The 23,406-nt window shown below is 40.1% G+C and overlaps 1 protein-coding gene across 5 annotated transcripts; it reads right to left on the bottom strand.

Annotated features, from left to right (window-relative positions):
• Nucleotides 1–401: 401 nt before the first annotated feature.
• Nucleotides 402–23,085, bottom strand: slc39a14 (solute carrier family 39 member 14). 5 transcript variants are annotated; one of them, XR_007887484.1, is made up of 11 exons: nucleotides 22,816–23,083; nucleotides 17,017–17,199; nucleotides 15,477–15,823; nucleotides 13,833–14,010; nucleotides 9,881–10,050; nucleotides 8,355–8,477; nucleotides 5,599–5,772; nucleotides 4,723–4,951; nucleotides 3,941–4,125; nucleotides 2,254–3,823; nucleotides 402–1,560 (listed from the first exon to the last, which is right to left on the bottom strand). XR_007887484.1 is itself a non-coding variant. In XM_051422697.1 (10 exons), exons 3-10 carry the CDS (start codon nucleotides 15,792–15,794, stop codon nucleotides 3,671–3,673), a joined length of 1,530 nt encoding a protein of 509 aa, XP_051278657.1. In that variant the 5' UTR covers nucleotides 15,795–15,823; nucleotides 17,017–17,199; nucleotides 22,816–23,085; the 3' UTR covers nucleotides 402–3,670. The 5 variants fall into 5 exon arrangements, 4 of the variants coding, with proteins under 4 accessions (XP_051278657.1, XP_051278656.1, XP_051278658.1 ...); XM_051422697.1 differs by lacking the exon at nucleotides 9,881–10,050 and adding an exon at nucleotides 11,156–11,325 and having other exon boundaries at nucleotides 402–3,823; nucleotides 22,816–23,085; XM_051422696.1 differs by having other exon boundaries at nucleotides 402–3,823.
• Nucleotides 23,086–23,406: the final 321 nt, after the last annotated feature.

The raw sequence follows: 23,406 nt of genomic DNA, 5'->3' as shown, positions 1-23,406 counted from the left end.
CTACAGAATACACTTCAATATAGGAGATATTGAACATGTGCAAAGTGTTAAAGTAGAATGAATCTTCTATCTGATTATTTTTGGACTTTTGGATCTGAATCCACCTGCTGTGCAGAGAAACCATCCTGAGCCAAAACAAAAGTCACAGTACTTTCTCCCAGGAGTAAGAAGTTGTCCTTGAAACCTCCAGTAATAGGCACATCCTTTCCTTTCCTATCTTGGCTAACTAATCTGCAAACGTTAGTGCCTCACAAAAGGAATATAGAATATTATACCTGAATATTGAAGCATTTTTTTAACAGAGGAGAGCAGTTCATTCACAAACACATAGAATCAAATCTGCATTAAATTGGTTGAATAAACCACGTCAAAATCACTTAATGAGGACTCTTGACACATGATTTTCTTGGAAAAGGATGTTTATATAAAAAAAAAAAAGAAGATTCCCATGACACAGAGAGAAGGCTGATGAGGATTTCCCATAAATTACATTAGGTACAATATTTTTCAAAATTATGCATTACACATCTGAACGCACTTTGATAAATCATTCAAATTGATCATTGGTTGGTTTGTTGTTTGGTTGTATGACATTGAAAAAGAGTGTTTTGCACCAATAAAGCTGTCATAATATTGTCTGTGTGCTCCAGAAGTCATTAGTCTGTGTCTGACCATAACACCATGTTATATTACCATAATTGATGAGAAATTCTGTGTGTGTATGGTCTGGCATACAGTTAAATGCAATAAGGTTTTTTTTTGTGTATTCTGGTAGCTGTCCTATTTGTTCAACGTAAAATACTAAAACAAAGATATACAACAACAAACAAAAAGACTGAACTTTAGTCTACTTTCATGGCTTGTGGTGTAAAGCTAAACTGAATACTTTATCTTGAGTATAAAACATCAAATAAATATTTTATGGCTCAAACAACAATAAATAATCATCATACATATCAAGCAGCAGTAATACTGTACCTTATGGTACCCGTTTTAATGGCTTGCCTTCTCCATTCAGGAATAACAGAAAAAAGTATTTTTATAGTAGGCTAACATAATGTGACGGCCAATCACGGCTTCCAGTTTCTATCTCTACTAAATAATAGTACAGCTCTATTCAATGCTCATATAAGATGTACAGAAAAGTGTGTAGCTTTTGGTAATGGATCTCTTATCCTGTGTTGAATTTTGAATTTTTGTATGGAGAGAAATCTGTGTACTGCTGGAATTAACACCACTGTAAGACATCAGTAAATATGGATCAACAGAGACCCAACCAAACTTGTAGTGTACACAGTAGCAGAAAGGATGATGGCGCTATGGTTGTTATTCTTAACAATGCTATTAAGTTTGTTGAAGTAAAACCTGTCACATTACAACATGACAAACAAATAGCCCCCTGAACACACCAAAAAAAAATCACCATTACATATCATAAACCGTTTTTCACCAGTTCCTCTCACTGTTAATTACACTACATGGCCAAAAGTATGTGGACACCCAAACATCGCACCAAGGCTTATTTCAAAACCACGGACTATAATATGCTTCTATAACAACCTCCACTATTCTGGTTTCAGGCTTTCCACCAGATGTGTCCAGATGCCACAAGAACATAAGTGAGGTCCAACACTGATGTGGCCACAAGTTCTTCTACACCTAACTGGACAGACCATTTCTTTATGGAGCTGGCTTTGTGCACAGGGGCAAGTTGCAACAGGAAACACTGTAAAATGTTGCCTTAAAGTTGGAAGTTCACTATTGTCCAACATAGTGTTGTATATTGTAGGATACAAGCAAGATTTCTAGGGCTGCAAGTAACAATTATTTTCATTATTGATTATTTCTTGACTCGTCAATTAATCGTCTGATGCATATCATATTATCATCTATTATTTTCATTTGAAGGGCTGGAAGCAGGGACTTTTTGCCATTTTGCTTAATAAATGTTGACCAGATGCTTCATTGTTTTAAAGATTAATCCACTAATTGCTCTTTAAAGAATGTTCTTTGGAACTAAGGGGTTTAGCCAAAACCTGGCTTTATGTTGCAACTTGGAAACTGGTTAGAAATCTTTTTTTATCTTGCAGCTGACAGTATTTTTTTTCATCCAGATGGTTTGAAGAGTCTTTAAGGATTTAGGAAATACCTTCAGCTGTAAATGTTATTGATTGATCCTCTGGGTCTTCCAAAGGTGCTATATGCTATATGCTTAGCTCTGTGAATAAATAGTAATATTTAAGAGGAACAAACCCCACCATGAAAAGCAATGGGCATAAAAGCATTGTGAGCAGTGTGTGTACATACTTTTGACCATATACTGTAATTCAGAGAGTGTTTGTCATTACACTCAATCTAGATACAGTATATAACTTACTTAATTGTCTATCATTATTACATGTTATTAATATGGATATGGTCACAGACCAGTAGACGAAGTGTGCATGTTTATATGATTCAGCTTACAGTATTCTGTTAAAACTGTACAGTAAAAGAATAGATCATTCTGGGAAAAATAGTCTATGGGATGTGTGAAGACCACAGATTTGCACTTTGAGTTCAAGAATACAAGGAATAAAAAAACTATTCAATGCTATATTAATAAGGGGCACAGATGGTAAACTATGTGGAGAGATGCTGCTATGGACGCTGAGTGTTGTTGCGTCTGATCTGGATAAAGCCACTTATATCAAAATCTGGACTTTGTCACTACATATCTGACTCAGGCTTCATTAGGAATTTCTAACTGCATACCGAGAATGTAGACGAAGAGTCCATACTGAGGAGAATAAAAGTGTGCCCTTCCAAACGCCACCGTGTAGCCCTTCACCGTTCTCAATGGTCGGGCCATATTTGGTCTTCAAAAGTCTGATCATTTTTCCTGTTTATCATGTATAAAAAATATAACATCAACACACAAACGACAAAGTCCAGCTGGAAGTCAGTTGGATATTGACACTTCAAATTCCAGTTAAGGTCCGATTTGTTTTTGGTATGGAATGAAAAAAGGGGAGGGGAGGGGGACTGTTAAAGTCTGGGAGGATAAAGACTCAAGGATGTAAAATATACAGTTGCTGTTACCTGATTGTGCTTTTCCCACCTCCTGAGGAAGTGTTTGGGGCATAGAGGATTAGTGATATAAATACTCTGTATCTACTCAATCTCAGCAGTTGAGGCTCAATGACATCCACTGAGGGAAGAATAAGGGGAGAAAAATAAGAGCAGGAGCCAAAATGGCTGATCAGTAGTCTGGAGAAAGGTTTGAGTGACTGGGTGAGTATTGCACGTCAGTTTGCGTACAGCAAGGGAGCTGGACTTCTTTAACTTGCCTTTGCGGGCTGAACGCTGCTTCAGCTGATATTTCGAGACTGTTAGAGGGAGCAGCTGTCAGGAAAAGGTTGACCAAAAATGAAAAAAAAAAAAGGCTGCTATCCCCTCCGCTTGGGATCTACTGCATCTGGGAACTGCGCACGAACGGCTACTTAGATATTTTTGACAGAGAAGTGTGCGTACCTGCCGCACAGCAGCCAAACTCCCCAAACTCCAGGGTCAACAATGGGAGGAAGATAAAAAGGAAAAAAAACTCCTCTTGGGTTCATTTTACACCAGCTGACATCTCAGTTTCATTTCGTACTGGTCAGAGCTGGTGTTGGTCCAGAGGAGTCCAGTGCTAGCCCAGCTGTATCTGTCCAGAGTAGGTGGTGAGGAGGAGCATGATGGCGAAGCCGGTCAGCAGGCCAGCGTTCTGGATGGCAAAGGTGAGGAGGAAGCTGCTGCCGCCCGCATCCTCTTCCTCACGACTCACCTCATTCATCTCTGGAAACTGAGAAGCATAAAACAGAACACTGTTTATTATAATAATCTTAATAATCTTATATAAATAGATCTTTTTCTCTCCGATCAAGAGAACATCCACCCTTAAAACACAACAAACACTGACCATGTCTGCCAGAGCAATGTAGAGGAACATTCCCCCTGCCAGGGCAAAGATCCAGTTGGGGGAGAAGCTGTTGCCAGCCAGGATGCCAAAGCCCATGCCCAGGTAACAGCAACAAGCTGAGAGGAAGTTAAAGAACAGAGCTTGCTGTATGCTCATTCCAGCATTCAGCAGGATCACAAAGTCTCCTGGTAACAGAAAGAGAGGGAGAGCGACATAGAGAGAAGACAATGTATTAAAGAGCTGTCTGCGCAAATCTATGTTAAACTGCAGATTTCTGCCTGGGAAAGATGTTTCAAGAAGAGAAGAAGACCAATTTCTTATACTAAACACACAATGAAAATCACTTGAACGAATAAGAAGATTTACTTCACAGGGTTTCTGCAGGTTTCGAAAGGTTCAACGTAAGTCTTTGTAAGACCTTTTTTATGACCAATTTAAGACCGATTTCACACCCATACTGGCAGAATAAGTACACAGGACATTAAGGTCACAGTCAGTATTGGTTCCATGTCGGTTTCATTTTGTCACAGTAGGATCAATCCAAATTTGTCCCAAAAAAACGAACAAACATTTAAAAGCTAGACTGAAAAATGCCCCTTTATTTAAGTAATGTCTTCATTAATCCAGTACATTTTTAAGACCTGCTGAAATTCATTATTATTGGATTATAGACTTTTTAAGACCCCGTGGACACCATGCTTGAGACTTGCAGCCTGGTAGAGGTTCAAGGCAGCAACGTGGCATCAGAAACATCTGCTGGCTCAAATCCCGTCCCGACTCACCAAGCTCGTGGGGGAACTCCTCACACAGGATGGCCACGGAGGTGCTGATACCCTGGAAGACGGAGGCGGTGAACGAGGCGCCAATGGCCAAGCCGTCGATAAAGTTGTGCAGACCATCGCTCAAAGTGATCATCCAGGCAAGTGTGCCGATGTCAGAGTAGGACGTCCCTTTCAGCCAATAGCAGCCACCGCCACCGGACCGCCCCCCGCTGTCTGGACTCTGAGAATCCTGGGATAAACAGAGCGACACAAGATTACAGGTTAATATGTGTGGACAGAGCAGAAATATGCAAATAGCACATCATGAACAAGGAAGCGTTCAAATTCAGATGATAATTAGGCTACACACAGAATTTTAATGTATTTTATATCACTTTTGGATGAATTGCCTATTAAAGTTGTTCCTAACACTTCTGCCGATCCCTGGTCACAGATTGAATAAGTCTATAAAATGAGAGAAGTTTGTGCAACTGAATAACTGTTAGAGGCCTGAAGAAGTATAAAACAACATTTTTTTGCCCCCCTAACCCTAACCCTGTCCAATTAATCATCTTGCAACCCTTTGAGGCGTCTCAAACCTTGTTCCCAACCTTGTTCACCTTTGAATAGGCAGATGTTTTCTTTAATAATTATGCAAGTACAGCTACACTTTTTGGGTCCACTTCTATGGATGACCCACTTTTTAAGTTAATCTTCTCCAGTATTAATTTATGTAATAACCCTCCATTTGTTCCTTTGCGATACTGAATTTATGAACTCATTCTCAGTAATGAAAATCTACTACTTTAGTAACATAAAAATGCAGACATGCAGTACAATTCTTCCACAACTGAATGAATCAAAGTCTTCTCCTCCATTCTCTGCCCCCAACCTTACCTGTGGTGTCTGTGCAGGACTGAGCATGAGCTCACCCTCCCCTGTGTCCACCTTGCCCAGAGCCAGACTGCTGGCTTCTCCATTCTGCTGCAGCTTCTCCTTCTCCCCCTCCTCCACATCCCCGTCGGGTGTCGAGTAACGATCTGCACCAGGGTAATGACTGTGACCGTGGCTCTGAGAGACAGAGAGAAAACAGATATCACGATCAATAAATAACAGATTTTGACACATACATTGCTGGGGGAAATTTCCTTCCTGTCAAATGAAAGAACCTTGAACTTCGGTAAATTAATGAAAGAAGAAAATAGTGGCAATTATTAATCTGAACATAGCGTTTCCTTGAACCTTCCTCACAATGTTCTGTGCTGCTTTTGTCCCAGTTTAGCGTCCTATGCAACAGTTTCCTCTTGGGAATGTGTCAGTAACTCATAGTTGTTTTCATTTTTGTTGACAGCTTAAAAAGCTATATTGATATGATTTAATGTTAATCCGATCAACGGCTGTATTATCCAGAAAGGCTTGAATTATCAAAACGATACTTCTGCATTAACATTGTCGTTGTAGCAGCACTATTTCATAAAATGGTTCAATCAAAACCACAGAGCGCAGGTGACATGACATTTCTGGTCACAATTTCTTTTCTCTGGGATTTTACAGAGCCTCTCAGGCAGCGTTCACTCTGTGGTTGAGCTCTTCAAATACAAATAAAAACCCAGGAGATTCTGTGTGCCATTTCATTAAAGTTTTCAAGGCCTTTATGGTCACTGTCTTATCACAGGTAAGGGTCAGAGCAGTGACCATTCCACTGAACAAAATTACATTCCTGGGTTTTTCCTCCTTTTTTTTTTGCAGTGAAAGGAAAATCTAGGTGCCAATTTAGGTCAAAAAGTATTTGTAATTGGATCAGCAGGGTGATGTGTTAATTAGATATATAAATAATAAATATAAATAGTTGTTAATTAGGTTGGATGGACCATATGGCTCAAAGCTCAGTAACCACAAGGTGGAGGAACTGGCCCGCAATGACCCACCTGCATGTCCTGATGCTTTCTGAGAATGATATCAACAGCCATATACACTCCTACTGTGCTTTGGCAATCAGGCAAGAAGTCAAAGTTGCCAAGTGGCCAAGAGCCAAAAACAATTCACACCTGAACAATTCACAGTCCATCAGGAGCACAAACTATTCAAATAACAAATATTCAAATAACAACGATACTTGAGAAGCTGGAACCTGTTAATGTAATATATTTACCTGATAAATTAACCACAGCATATTATATTTGCACACTCGTGTGTTTTCAGTGTCAGTATTCTTTACATATAAACTTTGTAATATTAATCCATTAGTGATTACACAGGCCATGGGTCAAGTGTACAAAACCCAAATGATGAATGATTCTTCAAAGCCAGATATCTCCACTGTGGCAACTAGTGGGGGGAGTACAGTGAACGTCAGCACTGACTCTGGCCCAACCCTCTCATACAACTGGTTATACCTGCCACTGATGCACACATAAGCAGGAACAATTTAATTGTACGTTATGATGGACCACAGAACAAATAATGTAATAAAACATTCAGCTGCCTGACAACATTGTAACAACATGGTTCAGTTTGTTAACTTGAAGAAATATTAGAGGACAAATGAATAAAAGAAAAGATCACTACAAGTCCAACTTGGAATGCGTCATTTATTAAGGTTCAAGGATTTTTTGATTAAATGTCTTAAGCAAGTTTAATGTATATCATTATCATAAGTGATTATGGAAACATAAGAGAATTACGGTTGGGTGATAATTCAGTATTATCATTAATCCATTTTGAGTTGAATCATGTTGTGATGGCATTATCAGTTTTTAGTTTCAAACTGTTCATTTCAATAAACACCCCTTTGTTTATTTTCTGTGGGAATCTTGTGTACATTCATGTTTTCAAGATCCAATTAAAACAGTCTTGTATTGCCAGACTCTTCTATGATCTGTCAAACTTGTGAGTTGAGTGATTTCATCCAAACTATTCTTGATTTCGTAAAAATAACTGGAGAACTCAAGAGACCATCTTAGTTTCTCCTTTGCTTTGGAGTTGTGGTTTTCTGCTCGTCATACTAGGTTGTGTCTTTGTGTGCCTACCTTGGATACAAGCTGCTGCCTTAAATAACAGCTCTGTGAGGCTCACAAAGTACAGTTTTGTTGAGACTACTACAGCGATATTGATTCAGTGCTACACTTGTTTAAACTGTGCCAAGCATCGACATATAGATCCATCAAGATGGATGACATAACAGCTCTCAAAACATCTCTATTGCCTTCTAGTGGCTGACTGCAGTATAAGTCATAAAGTCTGCTGGCTTCATGTTATCAGATATCAGTCATGGGCTAACCTAAAAGTTAATGTCAAATACATTTTTCCTAAAGATGGTTTCTGGCATTTTAGGTAGTTTTTAAATCACACTCATATATTATGTTCTATCTATCATATATTAAGTGCTATTTTTTCTGATAAGTTAGGTTTTAATTAGTTATTTGATTATTATTTAAATTTTAAAAAGAGAGTTTCACATCATGATTGACAGCTGAGTCCTGCTTGCGACTGAGTTGGCTGGGTGTATGGGCGGGACCTTAATACCACTGCGCCAACCCCAATCACTAGAGAGAGTCTGTATCAAACATTTTGGTGTCATTTCCTCCTGCTTTAACAATAAAACAATAAAACAATATAAGGGGAATTTCACATCTTTCTTGCTATGTACTCACCCCGTTTTTCTGTTTGAGAAGCACTCTGAGGACCTTTTCAGTAAAGAAGAAGAGGTAAAAGCCTCCAAACACCACTGCAGACTTGGACACGTAGAAATCCACCATGGGGTCAAAACCAAAGGCCTACCACAGGGGAAAGAAGATGGTGTTAGCTTCTGATGAATATTTATAGTGGCTGCTATTACAACATTACTGCCTGACGTTGCTTAATGTGCATATTTTTAAAATGAGGTATTGTCTGAAAGAACTGCCACATGTTTAACCAGGTCTTTTGCAAGCAATTCACCGACTACAAAACTTGTAGTCGGTGAATTGCTTGTTTTGAACCGGATGTGTGGATCTAGGCTGTGTAGTCAGCTGTCTCAAAACAAGAGTGAAGTTTCATTTCTGGCAAAAAGTAAAAAAACATTTTCCCCATGTTTATATTCGCTGTCAGGGTCAACTGCTTTTATCTTTGTGGAAAACTTCACCCTGCTGAATGTCTTTGGCTGGTTTAACTTTTGTCCATCGTTAACAATAACATCAACTAGAGCTGACATCCTTTTAAGATGTTGCAAAGATATGTCAAAGCAGCCTCTAACCCGAGAGACAGGTTGAATTATGTATGTAATCTTCTCCCCTTCAGCAGACACAAACTTCCCATAAATCAAACCACTTAAGCTTTGAGGTGTACAAATGTGTTTTTTTTTTTACTATTCATCCCAGGTGAATTGATGCAATAAATTACACAACAGCGTGGCCGAGATGGGTGTGTAAACCGTCTAGATAGCATTTCAAACGACAATTGCTCTTATTTGTGGGTTATGGCACTCTAACTTCAGTGTGTTGATATGTACCTAAGCTTCCTTCAGTTACCCCCACTTGTTAAACTTCATGTAAATGAGAAACCTGAATTGATTAAAGAGGTACATTTCATTTCATTTGGGCTACATGGCCATTATTTATTTTTAATCGGGTTTCTAACAGTTAGGGTATACAAAGATTTCAGACACAAAAAGTAGTAGTAGTCGGCAGCCTCATACAGTATGCGACCAATACACTTAAAATATGCCAGCTTTTGCATTACGGCATTAATTGATTCACTGAGGGGATTAACCAATTGTTTAGTTGAAGAAATCCTATGAGTGGTAGGATTGGGTGATATGATGATTTGTCTACTGACTGTTATGCTGCTGGAGTGTTTCTAAAAGGGAAACTATCCCAGTTCCCAAATATGTAGTTTTTAAATCCACCAATCGTTCTGATCCTACTTTGATTCGTCAGGTATTTAGTTAACTGATTCTCATCTAGTTATTTTATCTATTAACAGTTTCTCAATTGATTTTTGTTACAGTTTTCTTCTAAAGTTTATTAGGTGCAGTGAGCTAAAACTAATGCAGTCTGATACAAAAGCCCTGCAATAAGTCCTTCTTTCATGAAGGTTATAATGTTAAGTTTTGCTGTTGGTATTCAATGCGCTTTCAAATCTGCACTGAGGCTCTGTGAAGGAGCTGCAGCTAAGTGAGTCACAGCAGCATCGACACTACCTCTGGGATGAGCTGAAACAGGGCGTTGGAGTAGAGGGTGCCAATGGCCAGGGCTATGAAGTAGAGCAGCAGTCGCTTGTAAAAGGTTTTCTTCATGAAGGGGACCACGCTGGCCCCGACCAGCGAACACAGAGAGATCAGTGTCACACACAGGATCCCATAACCCCACACTGATCAACGGAGAGGAGGTAGACGAAAGAAGGGGGTAGGTGAGAAAAAAAGAGAGGTAGTTAGTTGAGAACGGATTTTATCAGATTAATCACCAGGGTAAGGAACAAAAAAAAATTGAGAACACCAACCAGTTAACTCCCTGAAAAGAAAGGCAGAATTGAATGAAATAAACCTGAAGAAATAAGGAGATTTCAGAGATACCTGCAAGTCTTTCCAAAGACAACAGGCTCATTTGTTCATTGAAAACAGATCAACAGAAGTGACACCACCTTTCATTTGCATGTGAAGCCAACAGTGTGTTCCTTGAAGCAGTCCCTTAAACCCCATGCATTTCTTTTGATAGAGAAGGGAAGTGATTAAAGCAAAATTACAGTTTACTGAAACCTTGTGCACAGTCACACACATGCACGCACGCACGCACACACACTTTGTCCTAGTCCACTCAGGTGCATCTGGACCACTGTCCTAGCCTCAGGGTACACACTAGCTATCACTGCAGACACAAAAGGGGGCAAACAAACTTTAAATAGCCCAACAGTAGCAGAAGGAGCACTGCTAATGAGGGGTCACATTTCAATTTGAAGGACGCTTTAAGGGTTCTGTGCTCCATTTCTCCAGGACTGTCTCACACAAACTAAAATGTATGAATCCCAAAGCCAAAAAACTAAACAAAACACTGTTATAAGAGTCTGTTTAGCTGTTCTACATGCTGCAGTGATAGAAAAGAGAGCTCAACCATCTCTCTGAGAAAAACCCCATAGCTGGCCTACATCTCAATGCCAGGGAAAGTACAGGCACACAAACAGACAGTGCACACAAATATAAAACACCCCACAGTGAAGGCAAAGCAAAACTAAAAGAGTCTTACACAGTACTTGTTAGAGCCCGAGAAAACCATAGTAAGAAAACAAAGGCAGGAAGCAGATGAAACAGATATGACCACAGGACAGACAAAAGAGCGCTTGGGCAAAGGTGCACTAATTTCATACACAGCCATGTGACACTACAGTGAAACTAAAGAGCCTTTGGCGTTTGTGTTTTTTAAAAAGCAAAAAAAGTTTTGGGATGTGAAAAGACAGAAAGATGTATGGGTGAATGGCAAACCTCTGGCAGGAGCTGCAGGATGGCAGTGGAGAACAGTGTGCCAATGGCAAGAGCGATGAAAAAGGTGAGCGCATACTTCATATAGCGCGTCTTCATGAGAGGCACGATGAAGACTCCGGTGAGTGAGAAGGCATTGATCACTGTCACACTCAGGAAAGAAAAGCCCCACACTGGTGGTTTGAGTGAAAAGAAGGTTGGACGGAAGAGGAAGGTGTGAGATTAAAACCATCTGTCATACATAATGTGTGGTAATGCAGCACGAGCAATGCATCATGAATCAGCCTTTTTATTTCAATAGAATCCTGTTGTTATCAAATAAATGCAAACTATAAAAAAATTACTGTTCTGCTACATAAATTAATGATATTACTTTTCTATTGTGAAATACTAGATAGTTTCACTTCTTCTAGCCCAACTACAATTCCAATGAAAGCATTGAGAAAAGGGAAAACACTTTTTGGTTAAAATGCTCACAACTCAGACATATGCAACTTGTTTTCATGAAGACATTGGTTTTAAAAATCTCGAGTCAAAAAGGTTGGGAACCACTGCCTTAACTGACACCTGTAGAAAAGAAATAAGGTTAGTGCACATCAGAAGTTTACGGGTAAGAAAAGTTAAACATTCTGATCTGTGGTGCCAGATAACTTTTCCCCACTGAGAAAGTGAACAGAAAGTAGATCATGGGAGCTTGTGGTGAAGGCAGAGGCAGACTTCTCCTTACGATGTAGATTCTTTTTTATTTTTGCTTCATTTATCTTGAATTCACTGCCTTGTAAATTACTTTATTTTTTAAAAGTGGTATATAAATAAATGGATTATTATTAGTTATAGTGGTAGCAGTAGTATTAGTAGTAGTTTTGGTAGGGCATCAAGGGCACAAGTAGTAGACTTAAGAGAAGATACAACTAAATCAGCTATAACTATTTTAAAACTGGTAAAAAAGAAAAAAAAGGCACTGTTGGGGGAGGGGTATGTTAATGTAATGCAAGTTATTTGATCTCTGATAAAAGCTGAAAAAGTATCACATTTAGATAATGAGAAATTATCAGTATATACAAGAGATGAATTTCCATGGCATCTGCTTCCCCGCAGCTGGCTGATCTCCACAGCCTAGGCAAAGAAAAACAGCACTCAAGCCAAAATAAGCTGCCTACAAGGACAAGTGTGAGGTGAGCTGGGGCATATGAGTGGATGATAAGGGAAAACAAATTTGTCAGTGGAAAATGAGCGACAGAGCCAGAGAACTAGGCTACTAAAGCATTTCTCCTCTACCTGCTGAGGAGGAGTTAAACTGGGTTAAATGTAAGAAATGAAATTTGTGAGCTGGCTCAGCAAAGCTACAGCACAATGTAATGCTTATTTAAAAAAGAATATAAAGCCATTGATGCAAACAGTCATCACATTCATCATGAAAGCTGTTATTTTTATTTTAGTGCACACTAATGCAGTACTATAAACATTCCTGAAGCGTTGCTGCTTTTAAACATAAGGTCTGCTGCAGCCTTTAGGGCACAACATCACACGTTGACCAAGCTCTCCAAGTCTGTCATTAGCAAGCTTTTTATACCAGCTACATACTCTAAAGCCCATTTAGCCTCCATTCAACAACAACTCAAAAGCTTTTTAATCAACAGCCAATGTTGTGCTCCAGTTTCCGAGAACTTCAGATTGGATGCAGATGCCAATATGGCTTCCAGGACTCTCAAGGACATCCTAGTGGGTGTGTACAGTCTGCAGTCTGTATGGAGTTACAGTGGGTCAGCAGCCAATAAAAGAAAGGCAGTTTGTAGGATGCTTCTCCGTCTAACTTTACCTGGATGAGATCTCTGCTACATAACAGATATGCTGACTGTGGCAGATTTGTGGAGCCTAAAGGACGTGTGGGTTTTTAAGCCAAACTGAGAAATGCAATTTGAGCCTTGGCTAACTGTGCATGCTTATTTTGGCTTCTATCTCCTTTGGGGACATCGTGATATCACTATCTCTAGGCAACAAAACACACTTGGAGCTCAAATCTGATGAAGAAATGTGTTTGAGGTCTCTTTGTATGAGGTTTTCATTGGTAATGATTGTAACTGAAAATCAGGTTGTAAAAAATGATATGTTACAGGGAAAAACTTGTAACAGAGTCAGTCATTGACAGATATGATGATGATGTACTCACTCTGGAAGGAGCAAAGTAGTTAAAAATGTACAATGGACAGAAGAAAAAGCTGTAAAACTATGAACTTAAACAGCCAACAGCCAGCACAAGTTTGACCAACAGAAAACAAAAAGCCATCATGGTTTTTAAAAAGTAGTACAAACCTCTCACTATTCATACAATACAATACATACAATATCTAGATACAGTTAAAGGATAAGGCTGGCAATATTCTATATTTTTGCTATTGTCAACTAATTCTCTGTTCAGCCTTTTATAACTTTTTTGAAATAAGCACTATTAAGTTTGTAGGAACAGAAAACTGACATATAGAGGAACAAATTCTTCACTTCTTTAGTATACAGTGCTTTATTCTTATTAGTTTTAGTTATTCTTATTAGTAGACCAATTTGAATATCACCAGACTTAATCCTTTAAAATTACCATAGAATGTAACCTGATGTTGATTACAGGAAATTTACCTTGACAAATAGCAAACATTAAATCATTGAGTAACAACTCAGTGCTCACCTTCAGCGTCTGTGGGCCGGGGGGAGGCGTCACTGCTCAGCTCCTCCTTATTTTGCGCCCTGCAGGTGCCAGCATCCAATTGCTGCAGCATGGTGGGGCACAGCTCCTGTAAGCGCTGTCCATCTAGCCGTGACTGCTCGTTGATGCTGTAAATAGCCAGCGTGTCCGTAGGCAAGCACTGGAAAAGAGATGATACCTGTCAGTTAGTTGGCCAAAAGAGGTTACCATTCTACCTGAAACAAATGAATTAGACAGGATGCCAGGTCCGGGTGCTATCAATTTTAACTAAGCATGTAAAGGGCAGGGTCACATTTTATAGTGATTTAGCTTTAAAAATACAGACATGAGCAAGATCCTGACAAAATGAAGTTTGGAGTTTCATTTGTGCCAATGTTCTGTAATGTAATGTGGACAAACCAATCAAACAGCATGTGAACACATTACCTTGGCCCTTAGGTATGTGTGAATCCAATGATTAAGATCTAAGCCATTTCCATCAATTCTATATACTTCATACTAATAAAATTTGAAATTTCTTATTTTAATAACCCTACAATTAGAAATAACATATCATAAGTAGTAGGTAAGACTGCTTAAGATTTTAACAAAACTGGTAATCATCTGGTGTTAAAAAGTTGAATTACAATGAAGACTGGACAAATACAGATGGAGGAGATGCCTGAAAAGGCAAATAGGAGAAATACAGTAGCTGTCAGCTTATGAAATCCATCTATCTCAGGCATCAAATTTCACAAGTGTACCTAGATAAATATATAATTTCATATCATATTAGGACACAGAAGCCAGTTGGAATTTAATCTGCAAGGACAAAAAGTGAAGCTGAATCGAACAGAAGTGAGGCTTTTTGATAGTGACTCACCACATAATTAAAGTGTATGAATCACTTTGAATCCATCACAACAGCAGGAAAAACATTCAATATTCTATTCAGCACAAACAACCAATCATTCTTTCCTTTGTGGCAGCCAAGTTTTGAATGCAACGCGTTCAGTGTCGAACAGTGAAAGGTATTTAACGACAGGCAGGTGACACGTGACCAAACACGTTACTGAACAGAGGTACGTGGTTCTAACAAACAACCCACAATGCGGCGTGTCCAACATCCAACTTCTGAACTTGTGTATGACCTGAACCTGTGTATTTATAACTTCGCCACTGTTACTCTCGGAGAATATATTCAAAAGCAGATCAGCAAGTGAGTCAATCATCCACGACACTAAGCATGGGAAATATGCTAAATATTTCAGCTATGTGGCACCGGTTGCTCCTGCTTCTTCCAGACAGGAATAAAGCCGGATTTACACTTCTGAGGCTCTGCCAGACCTGTGTGTGCACCTCCTCAAAAAATGTGAACACACATGATGGCTTAGGAGATACCACATGGAGGCCACAAGACCACACCTACATAATTCTGTTACTGGTAGAGATGGTTGATTGTGAAGACAACATGTAGCACAGTAAAAAAATTAAAAAAGACTTTAATAGAACAGAACAGAATCAACTTTACTGTCAAATATACACTATTCTGCAGAGATTCAATCTGCACCTGTTCTACCAACAACACCGAAGAACCGTATCAACTCAAAGCGAAAAGATAAGAGAGGAGAATGTTTTTGTTCTCACTTTGGAGCTGTTGGATTTGGGCGGAGCAGTTATAGGCGTCTCTGCCACAATGCTGCCGTCACTGTCACCTTCAGTGCTCCTCCGGCTGAGGAGCACCAGCAGAGCGCGCAGCTGGGGCACCGTGATGGTGCTGTTGTCTCCATGGCGGGCCAGCAGGTCCTGGAGCACCTGGGCAGGGGACTGTGTCTCACTCTCCCCCTGACCAGTCACTCGGCCCAAGGGGCAGAGAAGCGCAGTCAGGGCCAGAACGAACATCAGCTGGGACCGGAGGAGGGTGATGGTCATAGTGGCATGGCCATGAGGGGACCAGATAAGCATGGCTTCTTCACTGGCTGGAGGATTTTAATCTGCGGGTGGAGACGAGAATAAGAGAAATACTTTCAAAACAAATTGCTCTCGGAACTACTTATTGTTGGCTCTAAATGGCAGATTGTTGTCACAAATTAGCTCTAAATGTAGGAAATGGAAGGGAAACAAGACAAGATCAAGGGCAAATAAATGTTTTAAATAAACAAACACAAACTAACTGTGGACTCCTAAAAGAAGATAAAGGTGAAATTCCCACATGCAGACATTGAGGGTTTTAACACTGTTTTAATTAAATAATAACATGTTTTTCTTTGTGTTGGAAATTAACAGTGACATGATCTCTGCTCAGCAACATGACAAATATAGTTTTTATAATTCTTGTCAAAAAAATTATTGTTGAATGTAAACATAAAAAAAAAAATTCAAACCCATTCCAACACATATAGCTTTTTAATGATATTGCAGTATAACGTATTATAAACATATATACAATTATGACTTAAATTAATATTAAATAATCAGTAACAACCCAGAGAAACGTATTAATCATTTGGTGCCAAATGCCAATCTTTCCTTCTCAACAGTTGTAAATACTCTGTTCTAGACACAATAACTGAGGGTCAGTTAACGGGATTGGTACGTAACCCTTGTAAGGACTGAATTTGCATGGAGCAGCTTTTAGGTATGTGGAAATCCAGTTTTTCAAAAGATAGGAGGCCAATTTTAACGGCAAATCAAACACAAAGCACACAAGTCAACTGTTAACACAAAGCACACAGAGGGAACAGGAAACCAGTGGCATAAACACAGCTGCCAATTACAGACAATTATAGCGCACACACACACTATCAGCGACAGTGACACCAGTGTAATAAACCGACAAATGAATACATTAACACCATCTTTACACAACACAGACATGCATATTGGTATGAATACTGATATAAGTGTATACTACTGCTTACAGCTAATGGTGGAATTGGGATTTAGTAAGTCAGTAAGTAAATATACCCAGTTTGACACACCAGAATTAAGAAAGAGATATTTAAAATCAACCAATGTGGGTGGGGAAATAGTATGTATGTAATCTTATGTACCTGCATCTATTTTTTCCCTGCCTGACAGAAACTTTCTAATGTTCCCAGCCGCCAGCTCACAGAGCACCGATTCATTTCAGTACACCCTGGGCTGTATAAACACACCCATTCATTTTTTGTAAAGAAGCACTCACCTTTTCCTACAGAGCCTCTAATGGTCGCTGGTGTGTAAAAAAGCTCTTGAGTCAGTCTGTCTGCCCTGAGGCTGAGCGAGGCCCACAGCTTACCCGGGAGCAGGGATGGAGTTGTGGGAAAATAGCGAACAGAGGGGGGGAAATGCCTGAAGAGAGCAGCAGGCTCCTCAGGAGCGCAGCAGACTGTGGAGGAGAGAGAGATAAAATGAAGGTAACGATTCACCGGTGAGGAAGATAAAAAAAAGCAGAGAGAAGAAAAGAAGAAAAGTGCCAGTGAAGAAGAAATGAAACCTGAAATGGCAGCTTAAATTTTCTGTACTCGCTCTACTCATTGACTTTCCTTCTTTATAGTCCAATCAAACACTGAGACCACACAATCAAGCACCGAGCCAAACCCACATAATTCCTTTTCTGAAAAATGCAATGAGCATTCCTTTTGCATTCTTATTTAGCTATATGAAGAGGAGGCCATTAAGTTAGCACTGGAAGAGCACAGGGAAATACTGTAGCTCTGCAAACATCCAATTCAGCTGCTCTCGAGAAGCACAGCACACTGCCAGCTAATACGATCCAGTTTCTGTCACTGAGAGAAACCAGAAAATGCCACAGGCATAATAAAAAAAGACAAACTCCCACCTCTTTATATATTAACTGCTGAGATGCCCTTGAGCAAGACACTGCACCACCAACAGCTCCAGTGGCCAACAATATTTATCCGTGTCCCTGCTGGGCAGCTGTGTGGAAGTGTGAGACGATATGAATAAGTGCAATCATGCTCACTTTCCCCAGATAAAATACAACTTGTAAAAAGGTCAGTCTGTCTGCTTTCTCCTACTTCTAATTTGCTTTCAGTCACCAACTTCTCTCTCTTTCTCTCTCTCTCTAAGTCTCTGAGCTGAGGAAGCAAAGAGAAGAACTCTCCTCATCAATAAGTCACCCTCTCCCCAATGAATTGTACCTTCTCTCCCAAATCCTCCTCTTCCACTTGCTCTAATGAGGCGTGGGGGGAAACAAAGTACAGAAAATATGAACAAAATCTTTATTCCTCTTTAACTCATTTCATTTCTCTCCCCAGCACTTCTCTCTTACACAATCCTTTTAAAAGCTGCAGGAGCTCTGAACCTTGGCCTCCTTACTGCTGGCTGCTATAGTTAGTGAAACACAGGGCGGAGGCCGGAGTGGATAATAGTGCTGAAACAATTAGCTGATTGACACAGAGTGGCTAATCAAGGGGTTCAACCCCACAACAGATGCATAGGATTCCCTCTTGGTAATTGTTTTTATTTTTAGGTTTCAAAATTATAAAGTCTCCATAGCCAGTCAATGATAAATCTTGGATCACTATAAATTACAATAAAAAACCCTCCCAACCAGTCTTTTTCCCTTGTGGTTTACAACTTAAACTTTAAAAAAAACTCTAGTCCCCCGTCTGCTCGGGACTCTCTGCAAACTATTCACAGACCCCTGTTGATCCCAGACCCTAGTCTGAAAACCACTGGGCTAATCTGCAGATTTAAATACCTGACAAATCATAATAAATTCATCGCAGCAATGCAAAAATCCCCAAAATTTAACATGACGAATGTTCAGAGGCTTTACAGAACCAGAGATATTAAAGGGATAGCTAAAGTTATATGAGGAAGCTGATAACCCTGGCAATAATCTGAATATTTGAGCAACTCTTTCAGGTTAAAGTAAGGTAAAACAAAAAGAAAATGTTCATCTCTATCATCTCAGAGCAGGTCAGGAGTTTCAAGTGGGTAAATGTACGACAATAAGGCCAGCTTCTCTCCCTCTAACACACAGGAAGGAGGTAAAGTGATATTCTCTTCCACATTCATTTTTCATTAAGAGAGAAGGAAATGTTTACGAGTTACTAAAGTCAGCAGCACATGAAACACAAAGACAGTCATGCCCTGGATAAACCTGTGCCTTCTTAATGTGTTTACATTTGGGTACAACTATGTTGCAATCTAACATATGGCCACACACACACACACAGACACACAGACACACACACACACACACACACACACACACACGGGTTAAAGGCAGAATCCATGTGGCATTTAAGTGTCAACAAATAAGCACTAGATCATTCTTATGACATTTAAATAATAGCTGTTAATAACCCAGACAAAGGCGAATTAGTAGTGCAATCAGTTTGCATTGGGAAATAACAGGGTTTATGGGAAAATGTGGTCTTTAGTTTAGAAAACAAAACACTTACAACACCAGTGGGAACAAGCCGGAACAATACACCATCCCAGCTATCATTCCATTTGTTTGCCAGCATTATATCAATGTAAAATAGGTCGGAGTATATGGACCATTTACATGTTTCTCCATTAACCGAGCTTTGTGGACCAAGACACAGTAGAGAGACGGTAGTATGGTGGCCATGGTGCTCAACGTTCACACTTAACATAGCATGCCTGTTGCACACTGTGCTACAGTATATACACTCACATATATAACAAGATAACCAGTGAGAAAGAACAGCTGTCACCTTGCTTCGTCGATGTGATAATTACCCAGGACTTGGTACGGACAATAAATATACACATGCACTCTTGCTCCTAAATAAGTCCTTCTTTTTGCTTTGGAGAGCACACAGGTCCACACAGCTGAGCTACAATAAACACTGACGGAGCAGCAGCTTTCTTCGCTCCCAGGTCTTTGCCTTGGTCCCACTGTGGCTACAGTCCAATCAAAACAATGCTGCTTTTAAATGTCAGCATGTCAGGTCGGGCCGATGTCACCATACACTCAGAATCACCACGTCTGTTCTTGTGGTGCGTGTGCACTTGCCGTCCAAGGCCTATTTCTGGAGATAAAGGGTGGTGGGAAGAGACAGGCAGTCTGCAGCAGAAACTTTAGTCCTTCAACGAGACGGAGCAGCCCTCTGCCATGACGTTAAATATGAGTTTTACAAGAGGGCCGGCAGTAGTGGAGAAACAAGGGAAGAGCAGAAGGATGGGAAAAGGTTTAGTCACAGTCGGCTGGACTCTAATCCCGCAGGCACGCAGCTGATTCTACTCTGCTCACCCTTTCAAATCTTACTGTTCTTAGAAAATCAACAGTTTTCCTTTCGTATTTTACTTCCCTCCTATGATGTTTCGTATCAGATTAGAAACCACACACAAATAAGCACAGACACTAATTACACACTAATTACTTACACTTGCTTCACTATTGTCACCAGGCAATCTGAGCACTGGGAGTCAGTAAATGAGTACATGTAGTGATTAGGCTTCATAAAGGGCAATCAAACAAACCATTGCGTTATCAATGACACACACACACACACACACACACACACACACACACACGGCTCCTACAGCCATGTGTAAACAAGCTCAGTGAGAACTTTCCGTTGTCATCATCAGTTTCACCAGCTGACTTAGAAGAAATAAAATCTGATTGGTCACCAGTCGAACAGGAGACACTGGCAATTCAAACACTTCTCCACCAACCAGGTCGTGAGCGGCACACGGCAAGGAGCGATATCTGAACAGAGAACGGTACATCAGAGACTGCTTACAGTTTTGCCAGGAATTATGCAACCAAACAAACTACTCAAACCCACACAACTGTCAAATAGAGTAGTGAATAATTAAGGTGCTACGTAAGCTCAACAACACCTTCAAATGCATTGCATCTGTCACACCAAAGTCTCCGCTAAGAAATGCAAGCTTACATCCCTCTTACAATGATTGGGACATACTGTCACACTTTTTTCTTTAAGGTATCTCTTTTTTTTTCTTCTTCCAACTGAGGGTTAAGAATCATGGCTAAAAGGTTCCCCAATAAACATGCTCTCAGTCACCATCAGCAATCGTTGCACACTTTTCTGACTTTGTCTATTGGGTCTCTACTCTTTTACCTTTGTAAAAATGTTTAGAAGAGAAGCCACCCTCGTTTATTTTCTATCCTGCAGCAACAAAAATCTGGTGGGGTCTGGTGATTCCAGTCTAAAACAACTACTACTACAGCCCTGCCCCACTGTCACCTACACCATTAACATATAGGCCTGTGATAAAACAAGGCAAGTCCTCAAAGAACCCAGCCACATGTGTCTGCTGCCTCAGAACCAGCAGAAACAATTATCCTTAGTGTTTCTCATGTTTTCTTATGTCAGCTTAAAAAAGACAGACTCCTGCTAATTCTAAAGAATAATGCATACAGTACCTTTTATGAATGGAGACACACAGACAGCTACTTCCCCTCGCTAGTTCCTTTTTAATTCAAAGCAGTCTCCGGTTTGTCCCCTCAGGTCTGCACACTCAACTGTCTCATCCTGGGTCACTTTATATACTTGTTGGAGAGCGAAGGGCAGGTTAAGCTGTGCAGCGACTCATCAACCTTTACCCAAGGCCCATAATTATTGTTTCACTCCTCAGGCTGATATCATCAACAGAGACTGTCATTAGATGAGCGACTGATGGCTGTGGGCAAGATGCTCGTTCACCGAACGCGCTCCACTCATCCTGAGTGTACAGCAAAGGGCCATTCACCATCAAATTAAAGAGTTTAGACATGACTTGGTCTGTCTCAACCCCTCACTTTTACCCAGAGGTTAGCTTAGAGGTCGGAGATTGAGAGGCAGAAAGCCACAGAGCACAAGCACTTAAGTCCTGCCAGTGGAGGTACCAGATGTGATCTGCCTGTCAGATCGTCTTGGTTGTTCTTTTTTTTTCTTCTTTGAGAGACTTTATACTTAATTACTTACTTAAGTACATTACAAGAAGAAATGTTGCACATTTTATTTGACTATCTACATTTATCTAACAGCTTCAGTTCTAGTTACTCAGCAGAATATTACAAGCAAACATATGATAAGCTCTAGAAATATAATGATATGAAACATGCCAACAGTGCTTACTACATTTAAAAACCTCTTAAAGATTAATGCATACAGATTTATCCCCCTAAAACTTAAAATAAACTTAAAATATGTTTACTTTTGGTTGCAGTAGCAACAGTTTGAAAGCAAAATATCTATCTAGGTTTATTTGTATCACAGTATTACTGAGGGTTCACAAACCTTTTACATGCATGAGAAATAAGAGTAATATGTGGGGTCAAACTTCATTCAGAATTAGAAGTAACAAGTATTCCTTGCATTAAAGATGCATTTAACTATTATTGTCTTTTCACCCCTCTTCCAGACATGTAAATAACTACTGCTTAATTCCAGGACTATTCCAGGTTTTTTATGACCATACGATCCCTGACTGCTAGTCTTCTCTAATGTTTCTCGCCATTGTACAGAAAACAGGCAGAGTGTGTAACAATCCGATGGATTTAATGGGGAACTGTATTTATCAGTATGCTGACTATTGCAGAATCGTTATGATTTTAAGGAGGAAAAAGAGGAACAGCATCCATCTGGCCATACGATGCTGTGACTGGAAGAGTGCTCATTGTCAGGTTTGCTGTATAGACCCACGTTTACACACACACACACACACACACACACACACACACACACACACACACACTCTTTCCCTCCATCTCCGTGATTTTCCCAAAAAACAAACAAAACCGCCGAATAATGGAGAAGATTAAAGTCAACGAGTCACAGCATTTAGTCTAACTTGATCTAGCTACATTAGATTAGCTTACCCAGCAACTCCTTCATTCAAACACGGTCTGACAGTAGTAAGCTAACCCTGCTAGGAGAAACCCTCAATGTGTACAGACGTTTCATTTATTATGAGCCGGTTTGAAATAGCTAGCTAGTACACGGTCAGGTGTGTTAGCCAGATTCTTAATAGCCCCGGACAGTTAGCTTACCCGGTGATGCTGTTGGGGGCAAGAAAAGCAGGGTTGACGTCAACTGCTCTCAAACAACAGCGTCCCGTTCGGCTCCGACCGACAGACAGGCAGACAGACAGACAGACAGACAGACAGACCGGAGGTGTCACACTCGGTAAAGAAAATGTGTCAGATGTGGACAGCAGGATGTCTGTGCCACGCTTATTCACAGAGGAGGAGGAGGAGGAGGAGGAGGAGAGGGTTCCTCCTATTCAAACAAACCACACACAGCAGCAGCGCGTGGAGGATGTGGTGGGGGTCATTTTCAGTAGTGACGTCTACAGTTCGCACGTTTCAAGATGGCCGTGTCTCCCTCGTGCGGTCGATAGCGGGTACTGCAAGACTTCAGATTTTATTGATTGATTGATTTTTGTAAGAACCAGTGGTGGAGGTAATATTCACATGTTTAAGAAAAAACTCATTGAGGAAAAGAAGCAAATCCTCACATATGTGAAGGTGGAACCAACCAAGTGCTAATTAAATAGCCAATTAATAATCAATCAAATAATTGTACCAGCTGATGCTTTTAGTACAATTGGTACAACCAGGATTTTCACATTGTGGTTTTCC

This window comes from Dicentrarchus labrax, unplaced genomic scaffold (assembly GCF_905237075.1).
Source record: "Dicentrarchus labrax unplaced genomic scaffold, dlabrax2021, whole genome shotgun sequence".
Lineage (NCBI taxonomy): Eukaryota > Metazoa > Chordata > Actinopteri > Moronidae > Dicentrarchus > Dicentrarchus labrax.
This window is presented reverse-complemented; position numbering and strand designations above follow the sequence as displayed.